The following is a 24,869-nucleotide window of genomic DNA, read 5'->3' as shown; positions in this document are numbered from 1 at the left end:
TATCAACTGGATCGGATCGAGTTATCCAGGGGTGTTAGTCCGACTATGTGCGGTCCGACTACGATCCGACTAAGGTGCTTACATGAAACGGATAATGCGATTTCAGTCCGACTAAGGCAGTTATTCGAATCCATGTAACCACGGTCAATGTATCTTTCTCAGCTCTGACAAGTCGCAAACAAGCGCCATAGATAGAGCTTACTCCCGTGACCCCACCCCTCATCAATGACTGACCTATCTAAATCTCAGATCATTCCCTCCCGGACACCTCCCCTCAATCAACAACCTATCGTAACTGGTTGACATATTCCAAGACAATAGAGGCAGAGAACACACGCGCGCGCGCACGCACATCCACACTGTCACTCAATCACTCAAACAGGGAAAACAAGAATCAAACAGAGGGTAGACGGAACTCGGGGCTACAGTATATAGGATACATATAGCCACTTACAAAACAATTACACTTTGGTAGGATGAGTGCATTCAACAGCTGTGGGATCAATTATTGGTAGTTAGCAAAGGTATTTGCTAGTTAAGTTTCTGTGACCAAATTTGTTTGTGGCCCCGTACAAAATAACACTGGGCCAGCAAGGACAGGAGGTTACATACATTTACAGTGCTGGAGAGAGAGAGGAATATAGCGGAACCACCGAAGTCCTCCATAAGGGGCGGGCTTTATTTAGCTGGTTCATGTGCTTTTTCAAATTGTAGAGGTAACATCAAAAACATCTCTCCTCTCCTCAAATTTAAGGATATGTCTAGACATGATCAAAAATACTTCTATGTCAAGTGTCAAACTGCCCTGCATGTGAGATGTTAATTGTGGGATAACACTTCATCACATTCTAATCCTGACCACATCTCATTCCAGTCCTGTTGCACTAAATATCCAGTTATAGCAGATATAGTAATAAGACATGCCAAAGATATCTCTAAAAATAGTATGGCTTTATATAAACACAGGACAGATGGCAGCCAAAGTCTACAGTTTTTCAGCTCAAAATAAATAATGTGTCACAGACTTTTGGAGAGTAGGGTATATTTCAGACCAACCACATGAACGCAGATCTGTGAGCAGGCAAAGGTTATTTTTTAAATGTAGATATAACTTCCATAAATGAACATCTGTGCCCCTTTCTCCAATGCGCACATTATAGTGCAACATACGATACATCTGATGATAGACCCATGTGTGCTTGTGATTATGCCGTTTTGCCAAAACAATACGTTTGGTTGGCCTACTACATTCCAGATCAGCATCAGCCTATACAACAGTTCCCTGGCATGCTGCCGTCTGCTCTGTATAGCTGACATAGCTGGGTTTGACAGTTCGTGCTTCTTTGCTCATTAATCACTCTTCAGCTGAATGTGCATGCCACCACAGAGTGAAAGAGGTTATGAAATATATATATTCAAGGACTCAAATTTCCAGTGCATATCGTACATGCACTGCTACTGACGACAACAGGCGCTGTCTTGGTGCGCGTAACCGACCCCAACCCGTCTCTGTCAGCGCGCCTATGATTCACCAGCTGATGTTCACTTCCCGTTGAGGAAGTTGACTTGAAAAAAGTGGAGAAGAAAAGGGCAGCACACAGTACAGGGAGCATTGCGATTTCTTTTTAATTTTTTTTTAATCTAAATCCCTCTCAATGGTTAGTAATACTCATGTAGAATCTCATGAATATTGCATCAAAACTGGTCTTCATCAAGGATACAATTGAAAAGGATGTCAATGCGGCCTCGGAATAGAGACGTTTGCGCTGATTGCAGCGCTCCTGGTAAGGACAACCTCATAACACAGGAGAGCTAATAATGCACATCAGCTAACAACTACCCAGATGTAAAGATGAGACCAAATGTTTCCTCTGTTTAAGCTCGATGTGTTGAAAATCAGCTGTATCAGTCTTAAACCGTGTATTTGCGTTGCATCTATTTACAACCCTTCTTCGTCACGTTAAGGTATTAGGGCAATCAACTTCTCTGCTAATATGACTAGCTAGCTGTGATAGCATGCTAATAGTGGAGGAGGGTGTTTTCTAGATAGCTTATGGGCAATTAATGGTTCAGCCATAATGGTTAATAGTGCAGTTACTTGACGCGGTTATGAATGGAGCAGGATTTTGAATATCCTGTTTTCGTAGCGCTCATAGACTACATCTCAGCATTTCGTGTGGTATGAAAAAGGGTTTACGTTATATTGGCTAGCTAGTTAGCTTGCTTACTTGCTTTTTTGGTATCTATTAACAGGCAACATCATATCATGATTCATGAACTGCAGTTGTAATAAGCATAGTGAGCTGAGATAATGTACTTAAACATGTACATGTGTTTATATGGCGATGGCTATTCTGAGACAGAATATCGAAGTAAGCAAACAGTAGTGTAAACTAGGTTGACTTTGTGCTGCTGGTGTTAAGTGAGCCGTCCGATTGAAGTGTCAAATCCCCACAGTAAACCAGTTCACGTAACTTAATGCCTTTCCATCTTGTAAGACAATGACGAGGCCAGAGACTTCCAGGCCACGTACAACTGTAACATTAGTTTGGCCATCAATTTCCATATTCGCGGCGGAGTCAAATGGATGGTCGTAGAACTTTTTATGTCGTGCCAGGCTACCATACCGAAGTGCCATAATCTTATTGAATGCTGTGTCCTGTTTTATTTTATTTTATAACATCTAGCACTACCCTTCAGAAATGTGCTATACCATTAAAGAGTTCAATCTCATATCATGTTTGTAAGCTAATGTGAACGTGTGGTATGCAGGGCCAACATGGGCATCTGTGAACCGTGGCGTGCTGATCTGTGATGAGTGCTGCAGTATCCACCGTGGCCTGGGCAGGCACAGCTCTCAGGTCCGACACCTCACACATACATCATGGCCTCCGTCCCAGCTGCAGGTGAGTCTGTGCAATCCATCTCAATCTGTCATAAGACTAACTAGTAAAACACATGACTGCTGTTCCTAATTTTGCTGTTACATTAGAATGAATCATTTGGCGCTCTGTGTTAAAAAAGGCCTAGTTCTTTTATCATTGCCACATGCCGCCCTTTAGGAGATGCATCACATTTACCAGGAATTTCACCCTCTTAACTGCACCATAATACAGCACAATGCATTTTTTTCAGACGGTGCAGACGTTATACAACAATGGAGCCAACTCCATTTGGGAGCATAGTCTTCTGGATCCCTCCTCTATAATGACTGGGAAACGCAAAGCCAATCCTCAAGACAAAGTACAGTGAGTACACGGCTGAGCACTAGCCAGAAGAGAAGTCTTGCTAACCAACTCCATCTATGCATTCCCTGAAGTTGTTGTGTATTGTGAATGGTTTAAGGTTAACAAAAGTAATTGCTGATCGCAGCATTCCTAAGGAGAAGGAATGTCAAACAATTCAGTCACAATGCCAAATTATTTTCTTTTTCTTAGCTTCAACCGACATCTAGAGGATAGTTTCACATTACCGCAACGTATTCTTTCTAAATTCTTCGCATTTCTTCTTTCCACAGCCCCAACAAAACAGACTTTATCAAGGCAAAATATCAGATGCTGGCATATGTTCATCGGATGCCCTGTCGTGAGGATGACAGCGTCACAGCAAAGGACCTGAGCAAGGTTGGCGAGAAGCATATAAAATAAATCATTTAAGGTGTTCAGGGGATTCCTCCAGTTGCCGGAAGACTAGAAACTTCATGACCTTGTGAAGAGATTGTTGAGTGGATGCACATCTATGTGTTACTAGATGACATGACTCGCATGGCACACCCTGCCTTTATTTTAATTTCCAAATCCTACCTGGTTACAGCACTAACCAATTCTTAACACTCTTCAAATTGTCCAGCAACTTCACTCCAGTGTGAGGACAGGCAATCTGGAGACCTGCCTGCGGCTGCTGTCTTTGGGAGCTCAAGCCAACTTCTTTCATCCTGTAAGTTCCAACTTTTCTATTGACTCTCAAGAAACGAACTGCAAAGCGGCGCTATAAAAGGTTTCCTTTTCGCCAGGCACCTTTATGGTTTTCCCCATAGACTCTTTTGAATGGTATATAAAACTCTTAGATCACTAGTTGTTTTGGTATGGACTCTATGGCAGTTTTATCCATGAACAACCTGTATCATTATTGAAGAGCCTCTGTGTGGTATAGGTGTAAGAATTAATTGATTCAGTAACAAATTGTGATTCTTGACACAAACAATTATTAAATCGTCACAGTTATGAAAAATCGATTCTTTATTATTATTATCTTGAAAACAAAACATTTATAATTAACTATGTGCTATTGCTATGTGCTATGTTACTATTGTAGAAAACATTTATTTACACCAGTAGCTTGTAGACACAACTTTTCCCTATTTTCCCTATTTCCAAGCAAGATTCAGTTGTAAAAAGTGAAATATATATTGAAACGTTGAATTGCAATATCTACAGAATCACAATAGTTTCCAAATCACAATATGTATTGAATCGGCAGCGAATTATTGTTGTAACATTGAATTGGGAGGTCAATTTCCACCCCTTATGTGGTATGTGTATGTATCTGTGCACATATTCATGTTCTTGTGTCATGTTTTTGTGCCTGTGCTGCTCACCCACTGCAGGAGAAAGGGAACACGCCTCTGCATGTGGCCGCCAAAGCAGGGCAGCTCTCTCAGGCCGAGCTCCTTGCTGTATATGGAGCCGACCCCGGTGCTCCTGACGCTAACGGCCTCTCGCCCATCGACTACGCCAGGTAACCACGGCTTGCCTCATGTTACACTTTTATCTCTGAAAATTCTTGTCAGCTCAAAGTGTTTTACGGTTGAGCTGTACCAGGCACATTTTCATGATCCTTTTTTTTTTAACATACGAAAATGTACATTTCTCATCTGTTGCTGTAAAAATACATTTACTTAATTACACATATACACAAGTTTAATGCAGACATGAATGTAAAATTGTATTGGTATTCAATTAAGTACAATTTACTAGCTGAATCATCTAAACTGCTGTGTTGATAGTTTGAGTCTGATTTCTATGGTTCTTCCCTCGTGCACCCTAGGCAAGCAGGTCACCATGAGCTTGCTGATAGATTGGTGGAGATCCAGTTTGAGCTCACAGACAGGCTGGCATTCTACCTATGTGGAAGGAAACCAGGTAAGGCTTTTCATATACCAGAACCTCCATAATCACTTCTAAAGAAATGGCTTTTAAACTTCGATGGCTGTGATGGTTATAGCTGTCATCGATTGTTTTTACTGTGAGTTGTATGTCATCATTTTTAAATTGTGGGACTATGTTATCATTGGAAGAAATAACTCCTGGGTTTTGTATTTTAGATCATAAAAATGGACAACATTTCATTATTCCCCAGATAGCTGACAGGTATGGAAATCATTATTAATGCTTTTATATAGAAATTACATAATAAAATGAATGATTATTTAAACTGCAATAGTGAAAGTCTTCTCATAGTTTTCTAACAAATATCCTATTAATGAAATAACTCTAACCTGTTGAGACTTAATGTTTTTTGCTTGCATTGAATGGATAAGGAATGAGTAAGTATGTTTAAAAGTGCAAAAAAACTTAACTCATAAATAATTGTTTACTCAGTGACCTGAACCTGAAGAGTCTTTGAACATAAGCCTTTCTTTTTTGCCTTGTGTGACTAGTGGTCTGGATCTGTCTGAATTGGCGAAAGTGGCAAAGAAGAAGTTACAGTCTGTAAGTGATATGGTGTTGGTGATTCACTGTATGCTAGTTCTGCTCCTCTCCTGGTAACGCCTATAGCACCGGTTGTGTTCTATTTAATTCCAGCTCACCAACCACCAGTTTGAGGAGTTAGCCATGGATGTCTATGATGAAGTGGACAGAAGAGAAACTGATGCAGGTAAAGGGAGTCTGTTTAGTCTAAACCCAAAGGCTTCTCATCCTCAGTGTCTTCTCTTTGATGCTGTTGATAAAACCAACAGACTGGCCATAAATGATTGTGTGTGTTTTTTAATTTTTTATTATATATTAAACTAATGATCAGTATGATCTGACATTTTAGGTCATGTTTCTCTTAGTTACTACTGCCATATCTGCCGTGTGTGTGTGTGTGTGTGTGTGTGTGTGTGTGTGTGTCAGTGTGCTAATTTGAAGAAAATAGTCAGTGGGCACTAGCACCGTGTTGGACATCATTTCACCACCTTAAACTTTTCACCGTTATGTCCCTAGTATGGCTGGCCACACAGAATCACAGCACCCTGGTGACGGAGACGACAGTGGTGCCCTTCCTCCCAGTCAACCCTGAGTACTCCTCCACCAGAAATCAGGTCTGGGAAAAACCCTCTCTATCCTCGGCTAAATGTAACTTTAAATGTGCTTTGACGAAGAAGTTCATGTAATTATCCATTAAAGTTATGTTGTATGTCCCTCTTGCTCAGCAGTTAAAAAAAAGGCAAATTAATTTCTGATTTCGATAATCGTTTTGACCATTCAGGGTCGTCAGAAACTGGCTCGGTTCAACGCTCATGAGTTTGCCACGCTGGTCATCGATATTTTAACTGATGCCAAACGTCGCCAGCAGGGGAACTCTTGTGAGAATGCCAAAGGTAATCAGTCTGATTGATTCTTTTTCAGTATCAATTGGGGCAGCGTTGGTGCACCACTCTGTTAACTCACACTCACTCAACTGCCATTTCCTTCTTATACACTGCTGATAAATAAAATGGAAGTGATCTGACAGGATATTTTAACTGGTGCTAAGTCCATTTAAATATTCTCTCTGATTAGTGACTGATTGATGTTTCATTGAGCTAGAGTGATCTTAGTTTGGGAAATCAAAGATGAACAGACAGGTGAAAGCTGTTTAAGAGTATCATGGTTCACCCTGGTCTCACTTTGCGCAGAAAATGTGGAGCTAATCCTTAAGGGCATTGACAACCGTGAGAGTCAGGACGTGGACCAGCCAGATTACGACAGCGTGGCGTCTGATGAGGACACGGAGAGGGAACCGGCTTCTGGGAAAGAGGACCGGACCAAGGTATGGAAAAGTTCAGAGTCAGTTGAGAACGTGGAATGGGGTTCTAGTAACTGCATTACTTATCTTTTGGTGAACAGACACAAAAAATAAGTGATTACCTAGTTAATAGTCCTTATTTTCTATGATTTGAACTAGATAGATATGAATTTGGTGGACAAGACAAAGACCCTACAGATATATAGTTGTATTTGCTAGGATGGTTCATTTGATGCCTTCATTTACAGTAGTGATCATTTAAACAAGACTGAAATCAAAATACTAAATACAATTTCCTTGATAAATGACGTTTCAACCACTGCTAACACTGAGGTAAAAATAATAAATACCGTGGCTTTATTGGCTGCTGTCAACATCATATCACATCATATTTCAGTTCCAAACAACTTGAGGAAACCCTTCACCATTTAGCGCATCTGTCAAAACTGCTCTCCATCCGTTTTTATGAACTGCAGTTTCATGGGGTGTGACAATGTGAGTACTCTATTTAACGCTGTTTGTCCGCTGTCCTTCAGAGCTCTGAGTCATCTGACCTATCAGATGGCCCAATCACGGTCCAGGAGTTCATGGAGGTCAAGACTGCTCTCAACGCCTCAGAGGCCAAGATCCAGCAGCTGCTGAAGGTCAACTGTCACCTGAGCGAGGAGCTGAGGAGTATGCAGAACAAGGTACTGCCCAGCCACCTGTGCACCCTCGCAAGATAAAACCAGAGCGATTATCACTCACATTTGAGGCAATTTTGCACGATGAACAGACATGGATAAATTAAGATGAACAGATAAACAAATCAATGAATCATTATGGTGCAATTGCTCTGTCTGTTAGCATTTGGCTAACTTAGCAGCGCATTAGAACTGTACTGCTGAAACCGGAAGTTCGAGGGGTTTAACACGTAGTTGTGCGGCAAGTTGAACGTGATTCCTGTGTAAAAAAAGCTTGGGTTAAGCTGATATGCTGCTAAACCGCCTGGCATTTCGGGGTCCTCAAATTTAATGTTAAGCTGTTGGCTGTACATGTACAGCTGTTTGTAAATATCTTTTGTTTCAATTTATATTATTAGTCTTTATGTTTATATTTTCACATTCTTGGATTATCCGCCTGGTGGAAAACAAATACATTTCCAACCACATAGCTTTTGTCTCCCTGCTGCCTTTTGTGCCTTCCCTAAAAGACTCTCGACACAGATACCCTTTGACAAGCCTACTAAGAAAACCTGGGTTTCCATCCAGAAACCTTTGTTCCAAAAAGAGCTGAGCTCTTCTGCTCCTATAAGTCGCACCGCAGCAAGTGCCAGAATGTCTGTTGAAACATTTAACATTTCAGCAACTTGTTCCATTGGATCCATTCGATTTCCAGATTTGTACAGTTCCATTAGAGAATGTGGCTTGTGTTTGAATGTCACATAAACAAAACAAAAAAATCAATATTAATTAAGCGAAGAGAATAGGCCTGTTTAGCATTTAGTTCACAAAGTAGTCCTTAATTTAATATTGGTCTAATTCTAGGAAGAATTGTTCTGATCTCTCCTTAAACCATCATCCCACCAGGGTTAAACTCAAACGCTCAAAAAGCCACCTCTTGTGGCTGTTGTGAGATTTTGTGACGACACAGCAACTGAAATCAACCTAAACCTGAATTTTAGGTTAACCCACAGTCACTCATGACACCGCAGTGGGGCTTAAGGTGCCACGTGACTTCCACCGCAACATGAGTTTAAAACCTTGTTGAACTCTTTGATTCACATTTGAGTGAAATTCACACGAGTGAAAGTGAAATGTAAAGTGTATGTTCAAAGGCACAGTGCCTTTAGTTATTTGAGAGACTTTCTTCGGGGAGGCAAAGTCACTTTAGTGATTTGATGAAGTTATGGGTGCATTTGACCCGAAAAGAATCTAGAGCAGCCCTTCATATGTGTCGGTCAGTCTCAGTGAAAACTCTGATAACTACTTCAGCCCTCTTGACTTCCTGGTATTGTTTTTGACTTCAATGACATAGTTGTCTACATTTGCGTGGCAGTGAACAATATGCTTATTTTAGAGAATGATGTTGCTAAGGCCGCATGGAAGTCATTGCTAAATTTAGATTGTGGAAGTGGTTTGTGGCTGATCTGTCAGTGTCTTCACTGCAAATGGTTCTCTGTGTTACTGGGGGAAGTTTTAAGTACTTATTCAAGATCTCTCAGGTCAGGTCAGGTCAGATCAGGCTATATTATTCAGTATAGCATTGATAGGTAGACTGTGAAAAGCTACATAGTAGACTTGATGAAACCCAAAACAACTTCCCATATTGTTCTGTTTTTGTGAACTAAACTGTCATGAAGGCCAACTAATTGAGACATTCCCACCAGCATCTGGAGTGGTCATGCACTTTGAAGCCACCTGCCCCCTTTTGTTTGTTTTCTCCCAATCCTGTTTGCACTGTAAGCAAAGAAGAACCAGACTTTCTGCTCCCCTCTTTGCAAATAAGCCATGGGAATTGTCGACGAACATCAATCTCATGTGGAAGTGGTTTTTTTTGTCTCGGTGTTGATTCTAAGGCCAAACCGAAGAAACCAGTCCAACTGTCGTATAAACCTTGTCACTGAATAGGTACTTCCTTGAATTGTTACTTAATTTCTACGCATTCCCCTGGGTCCTCTCTTATTAAATTACAAAGGAAGTGAATGTATGTGCTGATCTAGTGCTCCCATAAAAAAAAATTCACCCAGATGGTGGTCTTCACTGCAGGATTGCAAGTTGTGGTATTTTGGATGACCTACCAGTACTGAAATGTGTAAATCAAATTGTGTTTTTTAGGGATGCACAGATGCCAGACAGAGTAGGAGTGTGAGTATGAGTACTTGCATTTGTGTACTTGCCGATACAGAGTACCGATATGAGTGCTCAATAATTAGCTTATGTCGGTGTTCTGTCAATTTCTCCTACCCAACTGTTTCCAGTAGGCAAGTCTGATAGGGCAGTACAAAATGAAACCCTTCCTGACCACAGCCTTTAGTTTAACTTAATGTTGCCATGAAGTGGTATCGATGCGTGGTATCGGAGAATATTGGAGAGTCCAAGTATATGAGCACAGTATCGGCCCAATACTGGTATCGATACATTCCTAGTTTTTTTTCGGCTAGGCAGTGTTTCTAGGGTAAAAATCTGCTCAGATGTGGACACCAGACCTGCCTGCCTGGGAAGAACGTTTACTGTCTGAACTTTGGAGCTGCAGTCACTACTCACACCTCTGTGTTTCGCTCTCCCCCTCCCAGCTGAGCTACCTGCAGGATGAGAACTCTGGCCTGAGATGGCAGGCTCCTACCAACTCTGTCGCGCCTCCGGATCCTGTGCGCCGCCCGGCCGTGCGCGGAGGCCGGGCCATGTCCATGTACGAGACCGGATCGGGCCTGAAGCAGTACCACCCCCGCGGCGAGGCGCCTCGTCCTAACGCTAGCACCCTTACCCTGCAGCCCCTTCCCCCAGACGTGAGTACAAGGCTGCCATTGGAGCGAAAGGTTGATACCACTGCTTTGTGACGCCAAAAGCTAACGACGATGTTGCTTTCAGAACAAAAAAATAAGGTGTTTTGCTTTTGGGAAAAAAAGAGGTTCTTTTACTTCGAGATGGTGAGGTACTGTTGGCTCCTATCCCGATTACTTTGTTTATGTTTCTCTCCCTTTCATATGCGAAAATGGCCCAACATCCTTCTAAAGCGTTTTTTTACAACCTGGTTTGAACCCTTTCCAGATGGGGAAGTGTTCTTCCGTGACAGCCTCCTCCTCCCTTCCCAGCTTCCCCTCATCCTTGTCCTGGCCTGGGGATGAGAGAGTGCACAGGGTGAAGTACCGCCCCAGTCCTGCTTGGGGGCGCCGCTTTTTTGCCTGGCCTATCCTTTCAGTCCCTACTCCACTATCTCCTACAATCCACTATTGTCTGCATGGGCCACTTTGAATGTCTATCAAATGTTGGATGTCAGTCAAGTATTTTAGCAATTTTGCTAATTCACATGTTTTTTTTTCCTGAAACAAAATGTTGCCCTTCTCTCTCCACTACTAACTTGCTTATCTATCAGAAAATGAGCTTCAGCCTGGAGTGGTGGAAAGCATTGTGCCCTAATAACACAACTGCTTAATGTTCACCACAGTGACGGCTCTGTTTGTCTAAACATGTTCAGCCCTCCAAAAAGTCCAGATTTCCTTGCTTGCCTTGATTTGGCAGATTGCCCCACATCTTAAGCATGAATTGCATTGTTTTTCTCAACCAAGATGGCTGATATTGGCTGCCCTATTACCTGCAAATGGCCTTTTGGCCATGGCTAGCCTTTTAGCGTGGCTAGCGCACTAACACTGGCCAGCCCATTAGCTCCCCAAGACTTGTTAGCCTGTTAGCTTTAGCTAGCCAGCTAACATTAGCAAGGTTAGGTCATGCACAGGTCTGGGGAGTCTGTTAGGTGTGGCTGGCCTTTTGGCTCTGGCTGGCCTGTTAGCTGTATCTAATATTTTGACAATGGCTGGTCAATGCGACACGGCTGTTATCTGTTCCGAAACCACTGCTGTCATTTTTCTTTGTGTTAAAAGCTAACCCATCTGCAAACCGAAGTCTCTGACTGTGGTTCTGTGTGGGGGTGTTTCCAGGGCTCCAGTGGTGTGGAGGGCCAGTGCGGTGTCCCGGATAGCGACTACGATAACACACACAATCACTCGGAGCCAGACGAATACGGGTACTCATCTTATCTGTCTGATTTTAAAAGATTTCAGTGTTTGGTGTGTGTGTTTGTTGTGTGTGTTTGGTGTGAATGTTTGGTGTGTGTGTGCGTGTGTGTCGGCACTCACCCTGTTGCTTTGTTTTGGGGATACAAAAAGACTGCAGTGTAAGCACAAATAAACACTTACACCTGTAATTTAAGCCCCAGTCCTCCTTCCAAAGTGTGGGAATGTGCTCTGCAGCCCACAAGGCTCTCCTCCCACGCCCACCTTCAGTTTGTCGTCTCTAAAAGTGTGGGTCACCCTTTAAGATTCCTGTGCCTCTCAGTAATGCCTGGTTAGTGGCTCACTGAGAGAGAGGGAGTGAAGGTGGAAAAGGAGTTCTTATCAAGATGTAAAGGAATTCGAGACAAGCTCCATGATTTCTGTAAGACATTACAAACCCATGTGTTATGACTAGTTATTCCTTGTGATTTCGAATCGGAGGAAATTATTCATACATGAAGCTTTACGACATTCAGGCCATTGTATCCCACAAAATAAATAAACAACAATGTTAAACTAAGAACAGGACTTCTAAAAAACACAATTGTATTGAATACCTTTTAACGCACTGTCTACCTGTCAATGCTTTCAGAAGACCATATAGCAAGAGAACCAACCATGAAAAGATTAGTTCAGAAAATCACAAAAGGAGCCTGGAAAATACCTTGGAAAAGTCCTGGAGGGAATAGAAGCTGAGGGAACCGAAGTAGTTTATAACAAATGTATTAGTTTGTTCAATAAGAACAACTGTTTTAAATGCACAGCTTCATTTGGCTTCCAGAGGGTTCAGACAAATATGCTTTGCAGTATGGATGAGCTTAGAGGATCCTCAATGACAGGCCACTCTGCTTTGTCTCTAGCCCACGGCAGGGGAGTGTGTGCGGGGTGGCCTGGATGAGTGAGGGGGCCATCCCAGAGTCGGACCCTCAGGAGGTGGAGGGCGAGCCCGATCCCAGTTTGCCTTGCACGGAGGACGTCATCAGCAAGACGGAGCAGATCACCAAGAACATCCAGGAGCTGCTGCGAGCTGCCCAGGAGAACAAGCATGAGAGGTGAAGACACACACACACACACACACACACACACGTACTGATAGAATCACAAATTTTGAACAAGAGCACAAACCAGTGTAACCAGATATATAGATTCATAAAGACACAGAAAACAAATAGATTTCCCTCATCCACATAGACAAATACAAGGGTGAGGGGAAGACAACCAGAAAAGCTCCAAGCACAGGACAGTTGCCTACATGCAAACACTTTTTGTTCAATCCTCATCATCTGTGTCCTCATACCTTTTCCCTTATCTCTTGCATCATTGATGTAATTTGTGTATTTTTCTGCACCTTCTCCGGTATCTGTTTTCTCTTTCAGTTTTCCTGTGATTTCACCTTGCTCCCTTCTTCTCTGGTTGTTGTTGTTTCTTGTGTCTGTCAATGTTTTCTGTCATCCCCCATCCCTGTGGTTTATACCTCCGTCGTCATTTGTCTGCCCACTGTGGACCCGTCCCAACCCCGACCCCCTCCACACTCATGACAGCCCTGGCCACCGGGACAGAGACAGCCAGGGCTGCTTCGGTGCCCTACTGCCCTGCTCCGATGGGGGCGAGCGGAGGGAGAGGGGCTCGTCCGTCCTCTCGCAGGCCGACACACCCTCCTGGTACACGGGTCTCTGTTCCTGCCTCCCGGGCACAGTGGCTCCTTTGTCCGCGTGGCGGGCAGTGGGCTTGAGTCAAACACAGCTGCTGCCGTGTTCCGTCCCCCTCACACCGCGCACAGAGAGAGCACTGAGGCTCAGAGCCCTCAGAGCCTCACACAGGGGTGTGTGTGTGTGTGTGTGTGTGTGTGTGTGTGTGTGTGTGTGTGTGTGTGTGTGTGTGTGTGTGTGTGTGTGTGTGTGTGTGTGTGTGTGTGTGTGTGTGTGTGTGTGCGCAGCCGGCCACGTCCACCGTACACTGCTTTTGGATTTAGGTTTAGTGAACGTGACCGTTGGAAAAACTATATTATAATTTTTAAAAGATAATATTTCAAATATTTATTTGACCAGTTCACCTGTGGCTGGAAGAAACGCACAATATTTCAGACCTAGGTATAGGATGGGTATAGTCCGCCGGTCAGTATAGGGAAATAAATCCTGACAGGACGAACAGGATCCTGACGCGCAGCGGAGACAGTTGATGTTACTTTCCTAAATGTTAACATTTAATCATGCCTAAATCAATCATGTCTGGAATATTCTGTATTCTCTAAAAACTCTACCCACACCAGGAAATTGTCTGACATTGCGTCTGTATTAGTCTTCGGCTTCTGCTTTTCTCCTAAAAGGAAGTGTAACGTTTTATTTTTGAGAACGTTCAGTCGTCAGAGCGGTCACTGTTTTTGACACAAAGCCTCACTGTGGGGTGTCCTGCTAACTCGACTGATTCCGTGTGCGTTCTTTGCCTTATCTGTGCCAAAGTTCATGTTTCCCATGAAACGACAAAGAACTCCTTAATGTTTAACCCCTCGGCTGCAGGTTAAAGACACTGTAGTGGCTGAATGAGCAACATGCATGACCTAAGCATATTTAAGTCTTGACCAAATCCGCTTTGAGCACTGAATGTCAGCATGTTGCAGGGTGTCTGGGCATGCTCAGTGAATCGGACGTCCAACCAGATATAAATATCCCCTTCTGAGTGACATTGTCATGCCTTGCATCATTGTTGTAAGGCATATGCACATACTTCAATGTATAACTTCAGCTCTATACATAGGTACAGTACGTAGAAAGATTCATCAACTTGCCTACGGGCCTATGCAATGTACCACTAGTATATTAGCCTCCATCTCTAGTCATTCCCATCAGTAACCTGGTTTTTGAATAGACTCAAGTTGTTTGTATGGTTGTATGTGTCCTTATTTAACCAAAGTACCTGCCTTAGCACTCTGGATTCTAACTGGAATGTGAATGTTGGTTAACAGATGCTGTGGCTCTCTGAGCATGTTGTGTGTGTGTGTGTGTGTGTGTGTGTGTGTGTGTGTGTTTATCCACTCTTATGAAGGTGTTAAGATGAGTATGATCTTATCCCAACAGTTTTGTACCCTGCTCAGAAAGAATTCATGTGGCTGTAACTGAGATGGCTGCTCTGTTTCCTAAGGTAAGATAACGTCTTTGCATCCAAACGGAATACATTGTGAGACTGAATATCACTGCTACAAATGCATATTGTATTCTCCATGTTAATATTACCCTGTTTGCATTTTTGTTTCGTCCGCATTGATATATACGGGAACTGTGCGTACTATTCAGTAATGGTATTATCAATTATACATACTGACAGTTATAGCATTGGGACTAAATATACAGATATACTTTGAGTATACACTGAAATACACTAAGAGACGCAATGTAGCAATCGGTCATAGATGGGTGTGTGTTGAAGCGAACGGGTTTATGTTAGTCATGTTTACTATGAATTTGTATATCTTTGTTTGTGCATAAACGTGTGTGTGTGTGTGTGTGTGTGTGTGTGTGTGTGTGTGTGTGTGTGTGTGTGTGTGTGTAGCGGCCCAGCTCAGAGACTGTACATGGCTCCCTGCGTCTGCTCACCTCCAGCGCCAGCCGTCTCCAGGGGGAGTGTCACCGGGCGACGCCCCCTAACGCCCATACTGGCGATTCCCAGCTGCTCACCCAGCAGGTCATCCAGTGCGCCTATGACATAGCCAAGGCTGCCAAGCAACTCGTCACCATAACAACCAAAGAGAGCAACTGACTGACTCGGCACCCTCTCTCTCTCTCCACCCACCTGAAATTGACATTTGTGTCTGTGAGATAACATGATTTTTTTGCCACTAATTGTGTTTTTATTTTTTTATTATATCAGTATTATCACTTGTATGCCATAATTTTTTTCTAAAGGAACCAGTCGTATTATATATTTCTAATATAGTTGTAATGGCGTGATGCCCATATATGCTTTCTAATAATGTTTGTGTGTATGTGTGTGTGGGGGGGGCGGGGGAGTTGGGGGGAGCTGTGAATGATGGTCTGAGTGTGTAATGCCTCAGATTTATTTGCAGTCGAAAGCATCATGCATATTGCAAGTCTAAGTGAAACCTCCCAGAGTGAAGCAAGCCTCTCACATCTCTCACTGAGCACTGTGGTCCTTGATCCCAAATCCTGATCCTCTTTCTCATATCGGTTTTTGGTCTTGGGTCGGGACTAGCCTCGTCTCTGACCCTTTGATTTTCAGCCTCCAGTGAATGGCCTTACGGTTGCCACACCATACTCTCTTCAGTATTACGCCTGTTATACCTCATTCATTTGGCCCGTGAACAGTTTCCCCTGTCTGAACCTCAGCTTGTTTCCTTTGGAGAAACCCCAAGTGCTCCTGATAACCCAGTTTATCTGAATGTTTTATTTTAAATGTACTTGAGTTTGGACTAACTAATGTGAGGACTTGTACGGTTAAGTATTTGTATTATCATCCTATACTCTGTTTCTGGATAAACTCTTAATGTGGACCTCTGTGTACTCTGTCCTGTCAGATTGGGTCATTCCCTGTGTGTCAGGGGTTGAAGAGACTGAACCAGTGTATGATCAGTGGCTGTGTGTATCTCTGTCATGACCTTCGTCAGCATGAGTGCATGCGGGTCTGTGTTGTGTTTTTGTTTTCCCCTGCGTGGTGCCACAACGGTCAATGCTTTGTGTTCCGCAGATTATGTAAAATGTGTGAAGTGAACTACATATGCAACCACTGGGGTGGCCGGTGTTGTAAAGGTAAACATTATAACATCAGACTCAACCAAGGTGCAAAGGCCTTAAGAGCTGCTTCATAAAGACAGTGAGTGTTACTGATCGCCACATGTCCGCCGTAATGGTGTAGATTTGCCAGAACAGAGTGGGTATAGGTGAAAAACGTTTAAAACATTTATAAACTGTTGTACTAATGTATATCAGATAATAATACAAAAATAATACAGTACTTAATGCAACATGTCCCTCCATTGACAGTCCATTGAGGCCAAAATGCAAAAGCAAGTAGAGGTTGTATGGTCATGTTGGTGTAAAACATGTCACCACAGGACAAAAACACCCGTGACTCCTATTGGCCAAATGCTTGCAGAACATTTTAGCAACTGTGAAGTTATCAAGACATTTTAGAGCCAGAACTCAAGTCTCTATTCCTCAAGTCCTCGGTTTCCTCATTTCTACACTATTATATTCTATGTTGACTGGACATGTATAGCAGCTCGGTATGGGATGTGTTCACGTTGCAGCTTTTAAGGAGCCTGAACAGGACCCCATCCAGGGATATCAGAAATGCAGACAATGCAGCTGTGGTGATGAACAATAATAAAACATTAATAAGCCATTTATTTCAATAAACTTTAATTTATAAATCCTCACAAACAGTCTCAACATCAAGTGTGTAATAAAGAAGAATGTGGGGAACACTTGTTTCAGTGTTACCGTTTAATGATGAATGGTTGTTGGGGGTTGGGCAATCTTTTTTAAACGAATTTTTCATATAATCCGATTTAAGCATTGGGAGAAGTATCCTATTAAGTAATCAAGGCTAAGGTATGACTGGGGTAAATTAGACTTACCTGTGCTGTAGGCACTTTCCTGATGATGCTGTCTCGGCTAGAAGCGGAAAAACTACTCCTATAGGACAGCCTGGTATTGCACCTGCGCTGCTATTGGCCCTCAACTACCCCACCTGTTGAATATTCTGCTTTACTCCACGGTCGTCTCTTGGCTGCAGTGTCTCAAGTTTAGAAGTTGTGATGCGGGGGGTAGTTCCGGGTTGATCCTTTCTTATGTAGACTACTACATATATTTGCACACAGAATGGCTCTGTTAATGGATCACCAGTTCGTTCCCTTGCCGGAGAGCAAAGAGGTGGCCACGAAGACGTTTTTGGATTCCGTGTCTTATATTCCGCCTTTCTTTGGTAAGTATTATCAGTCATACATGCATACAGTGAATCCTCAGAAATTGTAGAGACGCACGTACTCGCTGGCGCGTTATAGCTTACTCTGGGTAATTTATGTAGGTTATAACATGGAAACCACTTACATGTTGCAATCGCTGTAGCCTATGTTATACATTTGAGTGCATTTCATGTCTATTTGAATAAACGAGAGTGAGACAGATCGTTTCGATTTCATACGTTCAATTACAAGTGGCCGACGGTAGGATGTCATGTGCCTTTAAGTTCAATTTTTCCCTTAAGGCTTCAATTTCTGGCCCAGATTACGTGATGGGTTTTCATTCATTCACCGTTTGTCACCATTTCAGGGATACATAATCACGTAAAACTTGTACAGTGTAACGTTTCGTAATCAACGAGTAGGGTTGTTAAATATTCAGTGGTGTGGACATATTATCTCTAGGTTGGCTTCTTATAACAGGGCGTCAACATAAAGCTACAGTCGTGTCATTCATTTGTTAGAAATGTCATTTGTTTGTTTGTCCTTTGCCTTGCCAACTACTCTTCTGGCCTTTGTCCCCCTCCATTCATTCACATACCGTCATATACCCACCTTAAACTCTACTATCTATTCTGTACGCTATGAATACAGCTGGTTTGGATAAAAAAAAAAGAACGAGTATTTGCTAACACATCTTCAGGCTTGTTATATTAAGATGTTTTGCCCTGAATTCGTATGCATTTGCCAGAACAAATGTCTTACTGTGCTCTATTCTGAAATAAGTTGATGGCAAATGATTGATATTCCTCACACACAGTAGCGTGAATGTGAATAGGTCAAGGAGTCAAATGTAAGAAAGAGCTGCAATTTTTTTGCTGTAAAGGTTTCACTGGGCTTGTTCTGTGCAGTGAATCTCATTTTACCCCAATGATTGCAGAACTGCAGAGTGGTAATGAATTATTTACAGAGGGAATTTAGCTTGCTGTCTCTCATTACAATTTCTCCATGTCACACTGTACAAACCTCCTACTTGTAGCTCAATGTGATAAGTTTGTGCACTTGAGCTCACCTAAGAGTTTGATCAATGTCCTGATTATCTCACTCTCCCCCTCTGTGTGTGTGTCATCCTACTTTAACCTCTTCTCAGACTGTCTTGGATCTAAAGTTTTTGGCCCAGTCAAATCGGACATCAGTGGTAACATAACTGTAAGTAGTCTTAAGTATCATTCATTTATGGACATCATAACTGAGAAAACAAACACCGTTAAATAATCTTGCTATATGACCTAGCTGATTGTAATGTGTGTGAAAAATCCTTAGAAAATCAAGGCGATTTATGACTCGGACCCTGAAAAGTATGGGACCCTGCAGGACATACTGATGACTGAAAAGGTCAAGTATGGTGCTGAATGGCCTAAAGCAGGGGCCACACTTGCCCTGATGTGGCTCAAGAGGTAAGCTATTCACCGCCATGCAGCGTTCTTCAGAATCAGACCACTATTAGAGTCTAAGAGTCCCGCAAAGCTGTTAATGGACGTCACTGGATTACATTTATAGACAGTCTGTTATGATTTTTTTTTTAGATACAATCATTACCACCTACAGAGGATAAGGTTTAATTACCACATGACTTTACATGGAAGTTAGGCAACAATTGTCTTGGGCACACAGTTTCTCATTACTACACCAGCCTTTACTGTGCAATTTGTCACTTGAAACTATCTTTCTGTGCTGTATACTGGAGATCAATAAAATAGTTTTCCACATTTTGTAGTAGCAGGTAGCGGCCCATCTGAGGTTACTGTTGCAGTCAGATTTGTGCAGAGACCATGCTGTACTCATACAGTTGTATTTTCTCGATAAAACTAATTTTAAGCCATGATGTAAAAGTTGTTACCTTCACAGTAAATAGGTGCCCATCATTCTCTCACAGGATTTTTTTGACTTAACATTATTAGCCTAGATGTAATAAGACTCTATGTATTGTCATGCAGTCAGATCAATCACAGGCCTGTGTCTGTGGAAACCGGTGTGTGGTAAATGACAAAAATGCTTAATCATTCTCTTGAAAGGACGGTAAAGTCAAGCATACTGTTTATCTGTGGAAACTAAAGTCATAAACTAGTAATGAATGATGCATCCTCTCTCTCTCTCTCTCTCTCTCTCTCTCTCTCTCTCTCTCTCTCTCTCTCTCTCTCTCTCTCTCTCTCTCTCTCTCTCTCTCTCCATCCATCCATCCATTTATCCATCCATCCATCCCATAGGGGTTTGCGCTTCATACAGCTTATGCTTCAGAGCCTTGCAGACGGGGAGAAGGATGAGAACAACCCTAACTTGATTCGCTTTAACATCACCAAGGCTTATGAGCAGGCGCTGAAGAGATACCATGGCTGGCTGGTTCAGAAGATCTTCAAGGTGAGATTGTGTCTATTTTCCAATGCAAGGGATTCTGGTGCCTCCAGATGGCTGCCTCTCTAAATATATGTTTTTGTCTTTGCAATGTATTTTGCATTTTTTTGCACATTTGTCGTGCAAATGTTAGTTACCACTTGGGTAGAGTTAGGTAGTAATGGGAGGGCAATTTATGATGGTATTGTTATTCAGTTGAATATACATTTAAGGGTTCTTGGCTTTGTTTTTATAGGACAGTTCTTCAGTTACCTATTTAGAGACCTCTGATGTAATTCTTTAGTGGTAGTGGTTTTTGTCTGTAAATATTGCCTTCTACGGCCTGAAGGACCCCTGGTGTCTGTATTGAAACAGTCCAAATTTGAACCAGAAATCCATTTACAAGTTGCCATTTTAGTCATCAAACTTCTTCAGGCTTCTCACGGAATTGTTGAAACATTCAATCTAATGTTGTTGTTGTTGTAGTAAATGTAACTTTTGTCCTGCAGGCTGCGCTGATCGCTGCACCTTATAAATCCGACTTCCTGAAGGCGCTGTCCAAAGGTGAGGAGGTCACAGAAGAGGACTGCCTGGCGCAAGTACGCCAGTTTTTAGTCAACTTCACCGCCACCATCGACGCCATCTTTGAAATGTTCATCGCTCTGAACGCCGAGCTGGACTACTCGGTTTGAGAAACGTCTTCACCCTTCCTCTTCTTCCAAAACAACCTCTTGAATGCTGTGTAACCATCTTTGTTCACTAGACCATTCAGACCATTAGGCCCATGCCTAAAATGGGATTGGTGGGAACAGTCCTTGGAATTAAAAGGAGAGACCGTGCCACTCTATGAAGGCATAAGAAACTGTTTGACCTTTGAAGAGGTCAGCAATACACTGCAGGAATCGACATCCTTAGATTGGGCTGTCCTTATTACTCAGTGTTTTAATACACATTTAATTTCAGTGTGCGATTTATCTTTTGAAAATGATGACTTGAGTAAATCTCGAGTAATCTTTCCTCAAATCCTCAGGAGATCTGTAAATTCAGGACATTAGTAAATTGGCGATGGAGGGATAAGAATGTTTTATTTTGAGTAATGTTTTGCATGGCTACTTCTTGAAAATGTGGCATCCGTGATGTGTTTTCCTAATGCTGTATTTTACTTAAAGAAAAGAAAAAAACATCATTAAACTTAAACTGATGTTTTTTTTTTACCTTTTTCATGTCACTGTTGAAGAAAATGACAGATACATCACTGCTTAAACTGTAGTATTTGTGATCGCATTAGTCCCAAGCATGTTACCTGAAATAAGCTGGGAACTTTTGAACATGCCAGTTTTTACAGCATGGCTACAAAAGACCCAGTCTGGTTTTTATCTCTACCTATTACCTGCTGTTGCCTTTGGGTGCAGTCATTCGTGTTCTATAAAACACCTTTACTGTTTTACTCTGAAAACAGAGTGACCTCTTTTTGCTAAAAAGTTGGGTACACATTAGGTACATCAGCTATTAAACTATGCAGTGTTGTCAACATCCTTTTGTGTATGTGACTACTCTTTTTGGGAGCATTCAAAGTGATTTAATTACTATTCCATGGCTTTGTGCTTTTCACTCTGCAACCTGTAGATGGAGCTGGTTAGCTATCAATGAGAACTCAAAAGGGATGGGAAAATCTTGCTCTGACTCGAATTATTTGTGGTTACTGATTTATTTTTTATGTTGTTAAATACAATTGTCTATTAATTCAGTTGTATATTAATTCAGGTCTTTTTTCTCTATGTAGGTGCTTGTCAAATTAAAAGCTCTTCTAGACCACAATTGTAATTCTAAATCTGTAATCCATATTGTAATTCTAAGGTATGACTTAAAGACCTATATTACCATATTTCTGAGCAGCCTAGGCAGCAGCAACCTGGGAATGTAATTTTTCTGTTCCTTCAAAATAGCATTGTTGTTGGAAGTATTTGGGATATTTGATGCACCTTTGTCATTTATATGGCTGTTTCCCCTCCTTGTGTACTAATAGGAGACCGGTCCATTTATTTTCTATGACCTGAGAAATAGAAAATCTGTTTCTTGCTCTTCTTATTGCGTGTTGAGTAGTGATTTTCAGTAGGTTATTAGAGCACGATGGCCTCGCTTGTAATGTTTTATTTCCCCTTGCTATAGATGCTTTCAAAGGGTAATGTCAGTCTGTGAAGATAAAATATGTGACAGTTCTCCTGTTGTGGTTTGGCCAGAGCAGCCTTGTTTGTTCTCTGGTTGTGCTGTAGGCCTGCATGTGTGCACTCTTTTAGTAGACATATGTGCCACAGCTCTCCTGCAGAATAGAGTTAGGATATTTGCAGGATATGGCTGTTCTCTGTCCTCTGAAATGAAGCATGTGTGGAGTTGTTCTCTATTGGCAAACCAACCTGTGTGTTGTTTTTCTCTCTCTCTCTGGTCCCTTGCCGCTGAGGGCGGATATATGGGCCTTGCGGATTCTGTGGACTCAATATCCCCCCACACCATTCAACCCCACCCCCCCCCCCCCTCGGCCGCGAGCCGCAAGCAGGCCCCGCTAATCCTGCCGCTTTATCTACACAGCTGCCTCTCCTGGAGGTTCACAAATCAGTCCAGAGGCTCAGCCAACAGGGAGCGCATTCTGTCGGCCTCCCTTTGAAGAGCCGTGTGTCAGTAGCATGTCTCCAGTCTCTCTGTAACCCATCTGTAGTGCTTGCTGCTGTGTGTCTGTTTTATTTAGTTTAGCATTGGCTAGTATAGATCTCAATCACTGCACTCCACTGTGAACCGCTTTAGGAATATTCAGGATGACATTTAACTGGCATGAGAGCAGCTTGCTCAGCAGGGATTGGGTTGGGTGGTGTAGGCGGAGGAGGGAGGGGAGGGTTGAGAGTTTCTGGGGAGCGTCCTCAGGTCCCAAGGCTTCTAGCACGGCGCTTCAGACAAACCCCCTCACCAGGGGCCCCACAAGGGGCTTTCTTGTGCCGCTCCTTGCCGTCATAAAAGGGCTCTTGTTGAGCTAAACCAACAACATAAATCAGATGCCGCCGGAGAGGCAAGACACGCAAACACGCCCTAGCCCAGCCTGGGCGGCATCAGATTCAAATTCAGTCAGCTGCCGCTGCTAGCCCTCTCAGCCACATGCACTCATCTCCCTGTTATTAGCAGCGAGCTGATTAGGGCCGATGGAGCAGACGGAGGCTGCTGTATAATTAAAGGCACAGCTGATATGCCCAAGCGCTCAGACGAGACCAGCCTCCTCCTGTCTCCCTTTACCTCCAATCTCCAACCCTGATCAAGGGGAAGACATCAAGAGAGGATTTGAAAAAAAAAAAAATACAAAATCAAAGACGCCCAGCGCGTGTGTGTGTATAATGCATAGCCTACACACAGCCCTCAACACTTCAAGGGGAGATTTCCTGACTAACAAGAGATGCATGTTTGTTTGTATTTTCTTTGTGCAATGTTAGCTAGATATGATCAAAACAAAGGTTTATACAGAAATGGCAATGTTATTTGATTTAGTCAGGTTCAGCAGGCTTCAAAGGCTTCATCTTAATACATCTCCTGTGCATTTGTACAGTGTACATTTGTATTATCTCTCAAGTATTCTTCAATTTAATTCTGGCCACTTTGTAATTTATGACCAAGATAATCATTCTGGCTGTCACTGCTTGACAAAGAATGGAGGATGACAAAGATGAGCGACACAGCGGAAGTCACCTGCTAGACTGCCTGTCCTAAGGTTATGAGTGCCTCGTCTGAAACTGCCCGAGTGCAGCTGAGCGTGAGTGAAAAGCCCTCTGTCTCACAGCTGGCCTTTCATTTGAAAAGGTAAGAGCAGTCGGGGGCAAGTTCAGGGCACCAGATAATCACCACCATACTCCGGATGTCCCAGAGCTTCTGTTGCATGGCTCTGGCGAGGGCCCTCTGTTCCTCAATAACTGGGTAATTCATACATTAACAGTAATGTATTCTAAAATTTGAACCTACGGAGACTGGCGATTTTTCATGCGCAAATCCAGAATCGCAGGATGGAGTGGATGGAGGGTGGGGGAGAGAAAGAAAGTCTTATAGATCCCCATTTCCATATATATGACTTTCCTCAAGGAAACTAAAGCCCCTGGCTTCCAACGCAGACATTCAATACAGTATAACAATAAATAATCATAAAAAATGACTGTATACAGAACACTCCCGCTCCCTCCGCCTGTAATAAAATGTGCTTTCCCGGAACAGATGAGGCTGTGGCCAATTTTTCTGTTATGAGTCCAAATGGAGGCGTCGGGACTATTGTTATGAAGCGACGCTGCTGATGCCTCTATCTCTGAAATCATAACAAGGAAATTGGCCTTCGCCTTCACCCTCGCTAAAAAAAACGTCACCTCCATGGCTGAGTGGGCAGGTGATTACAGCTGATGACCAAATGGACAGGAAGATATCTAAAGTGCCGCTCACAGCATGAGACGTCTCCTGTGCTTTAGATGCATATATATCTATTTATATATTTCATCCACGTACCTATCTATCTGCCATCGATTCAGCCACAGAAATGATATACAAAGAGATATAGCCTACTACGGCAAGTTGACTGGGTTGATGGGCAGAGTTTGGCGTCTGGTACCCCTCCAGCCTTTCCTGCACTCTGCTGGTGCTCTCCTGATGCCCTTGAAGAGCTGATAAAAGCGCCTGAGGAGTTGTGTGCTAGCTCGGGTCACAGTGAAAGCTGATTAGTCTCAGTCCCCCAGGGCCTGCAGAGGGATCAGTCAGACACAGGCTCCAGGGTCTGCCCACAGAGAGTATCAGAGTTTGAGGCTTGCT

General features: G+C 42.8%; 2 protein-coding genes across 7 annotated transcripts; both read left to right on the top strand.

The window, feature by feature from the left end:
- Nucleotides 1–1,486: 1,486 nt before the first annotated feature.
- On the top strand, nt 1,487–17,133 carry git2b (G protein-coupled receptor kinase interacting ArfGAP 2b). 6 transcript variants are annotated; one of them, XM_031558418.2, is made up of 21 exons: nt 1,493–1,784; nt 2,773–2,906; nt 3,136–3,248; nt 3,518–3,623; nt 3,850–3,936; nt 4,607–4,737; nt 5,047–5,141; nt 5,324–5,369; nt 5,540–5,545; nt 5,660–5,711; nt 5,805–5,877; nt 6,207–6,304; nt 6,472–6,583; nt 6,881–7,014; nt 7,527–7,679; nt 10,265–10,477; nt 10,740–10,829; nt 11,627–11,712; nt 12,601–12,792; nt 14,815–14,878; nt 15,287–17,133. In XM_031558418.2, the coding sequence occupies exons 1-21, from the start codon at nt 1,733–1,735 to the stop codon at nt 15,491–15,493; spliced, it is 2,244 nt and encodes a 747-aa protein (XP_031414278.1). In that variant the 5' UTR covers nt 1,493–1,732; the 3' UTR covers nt 15,494–17,133. The 6 variants fall into 6 exon arrangements, with proteins under 6 accessions (XP_031414275.1, XP_031414276.1, XP_031414277.1 ...); XM_031558415.2 differs by lacking the exons at nt 14,815–14,878; nt 15,287–17,133 and adding an exon at nt 13,282–14,702 and having other exon boundaries at nt 1,487–1,784; XM_012840734.3 differs by lacking the exon at nt 5,540–5,545 and having other exon boundaries at nt 1,494–1,784.
- Nucleotides 17,134–17,444: 311 nt separating this feature from the next.
- Nucleotides 17,445–21,858, top strand: LOC105911878 (glycolipid transfer protein-like). The gene is made up of 5 exons (XM_012840735.3): nt 17,445–17,677; nt 18,805–18,863; nt 18,978–19,111; nt 19,922–20,072; nt 20,555–21,858. Exons 1-5 carry the CDS (start codon nt 17,575–17,577, stop codon nt 20,735–20,737), a joined length of 630 nt encoding a protein of 209 aa, XP_012696189.1. The 5' UTR covers nt 17,445–17,574; the 3' UTR covers nt 20,738–21,858.
- The last annotated feature ends 3,011 nt before the right edge of the window (nt 21,859–24,869 follow it).

The sequence above is a fragment of the Clupea harengus genome, chromosome 21 (genome assembly GCF_900700415.2).
Source record: "Clupea harengus chromosome 21, Ch_v2.0.2, whole genome shotgun sequence".
Classification (NCBI taxonomy): domain Eukaryota; kingdom Metazoa; phylum Chordata; class Actinopteri; order Clupeiformes; family Clupeidae; genus Clupea; species Clupea harengus.
This window is presented reverse-complemented; position numbering and strand designations above follow the sequence as displayed.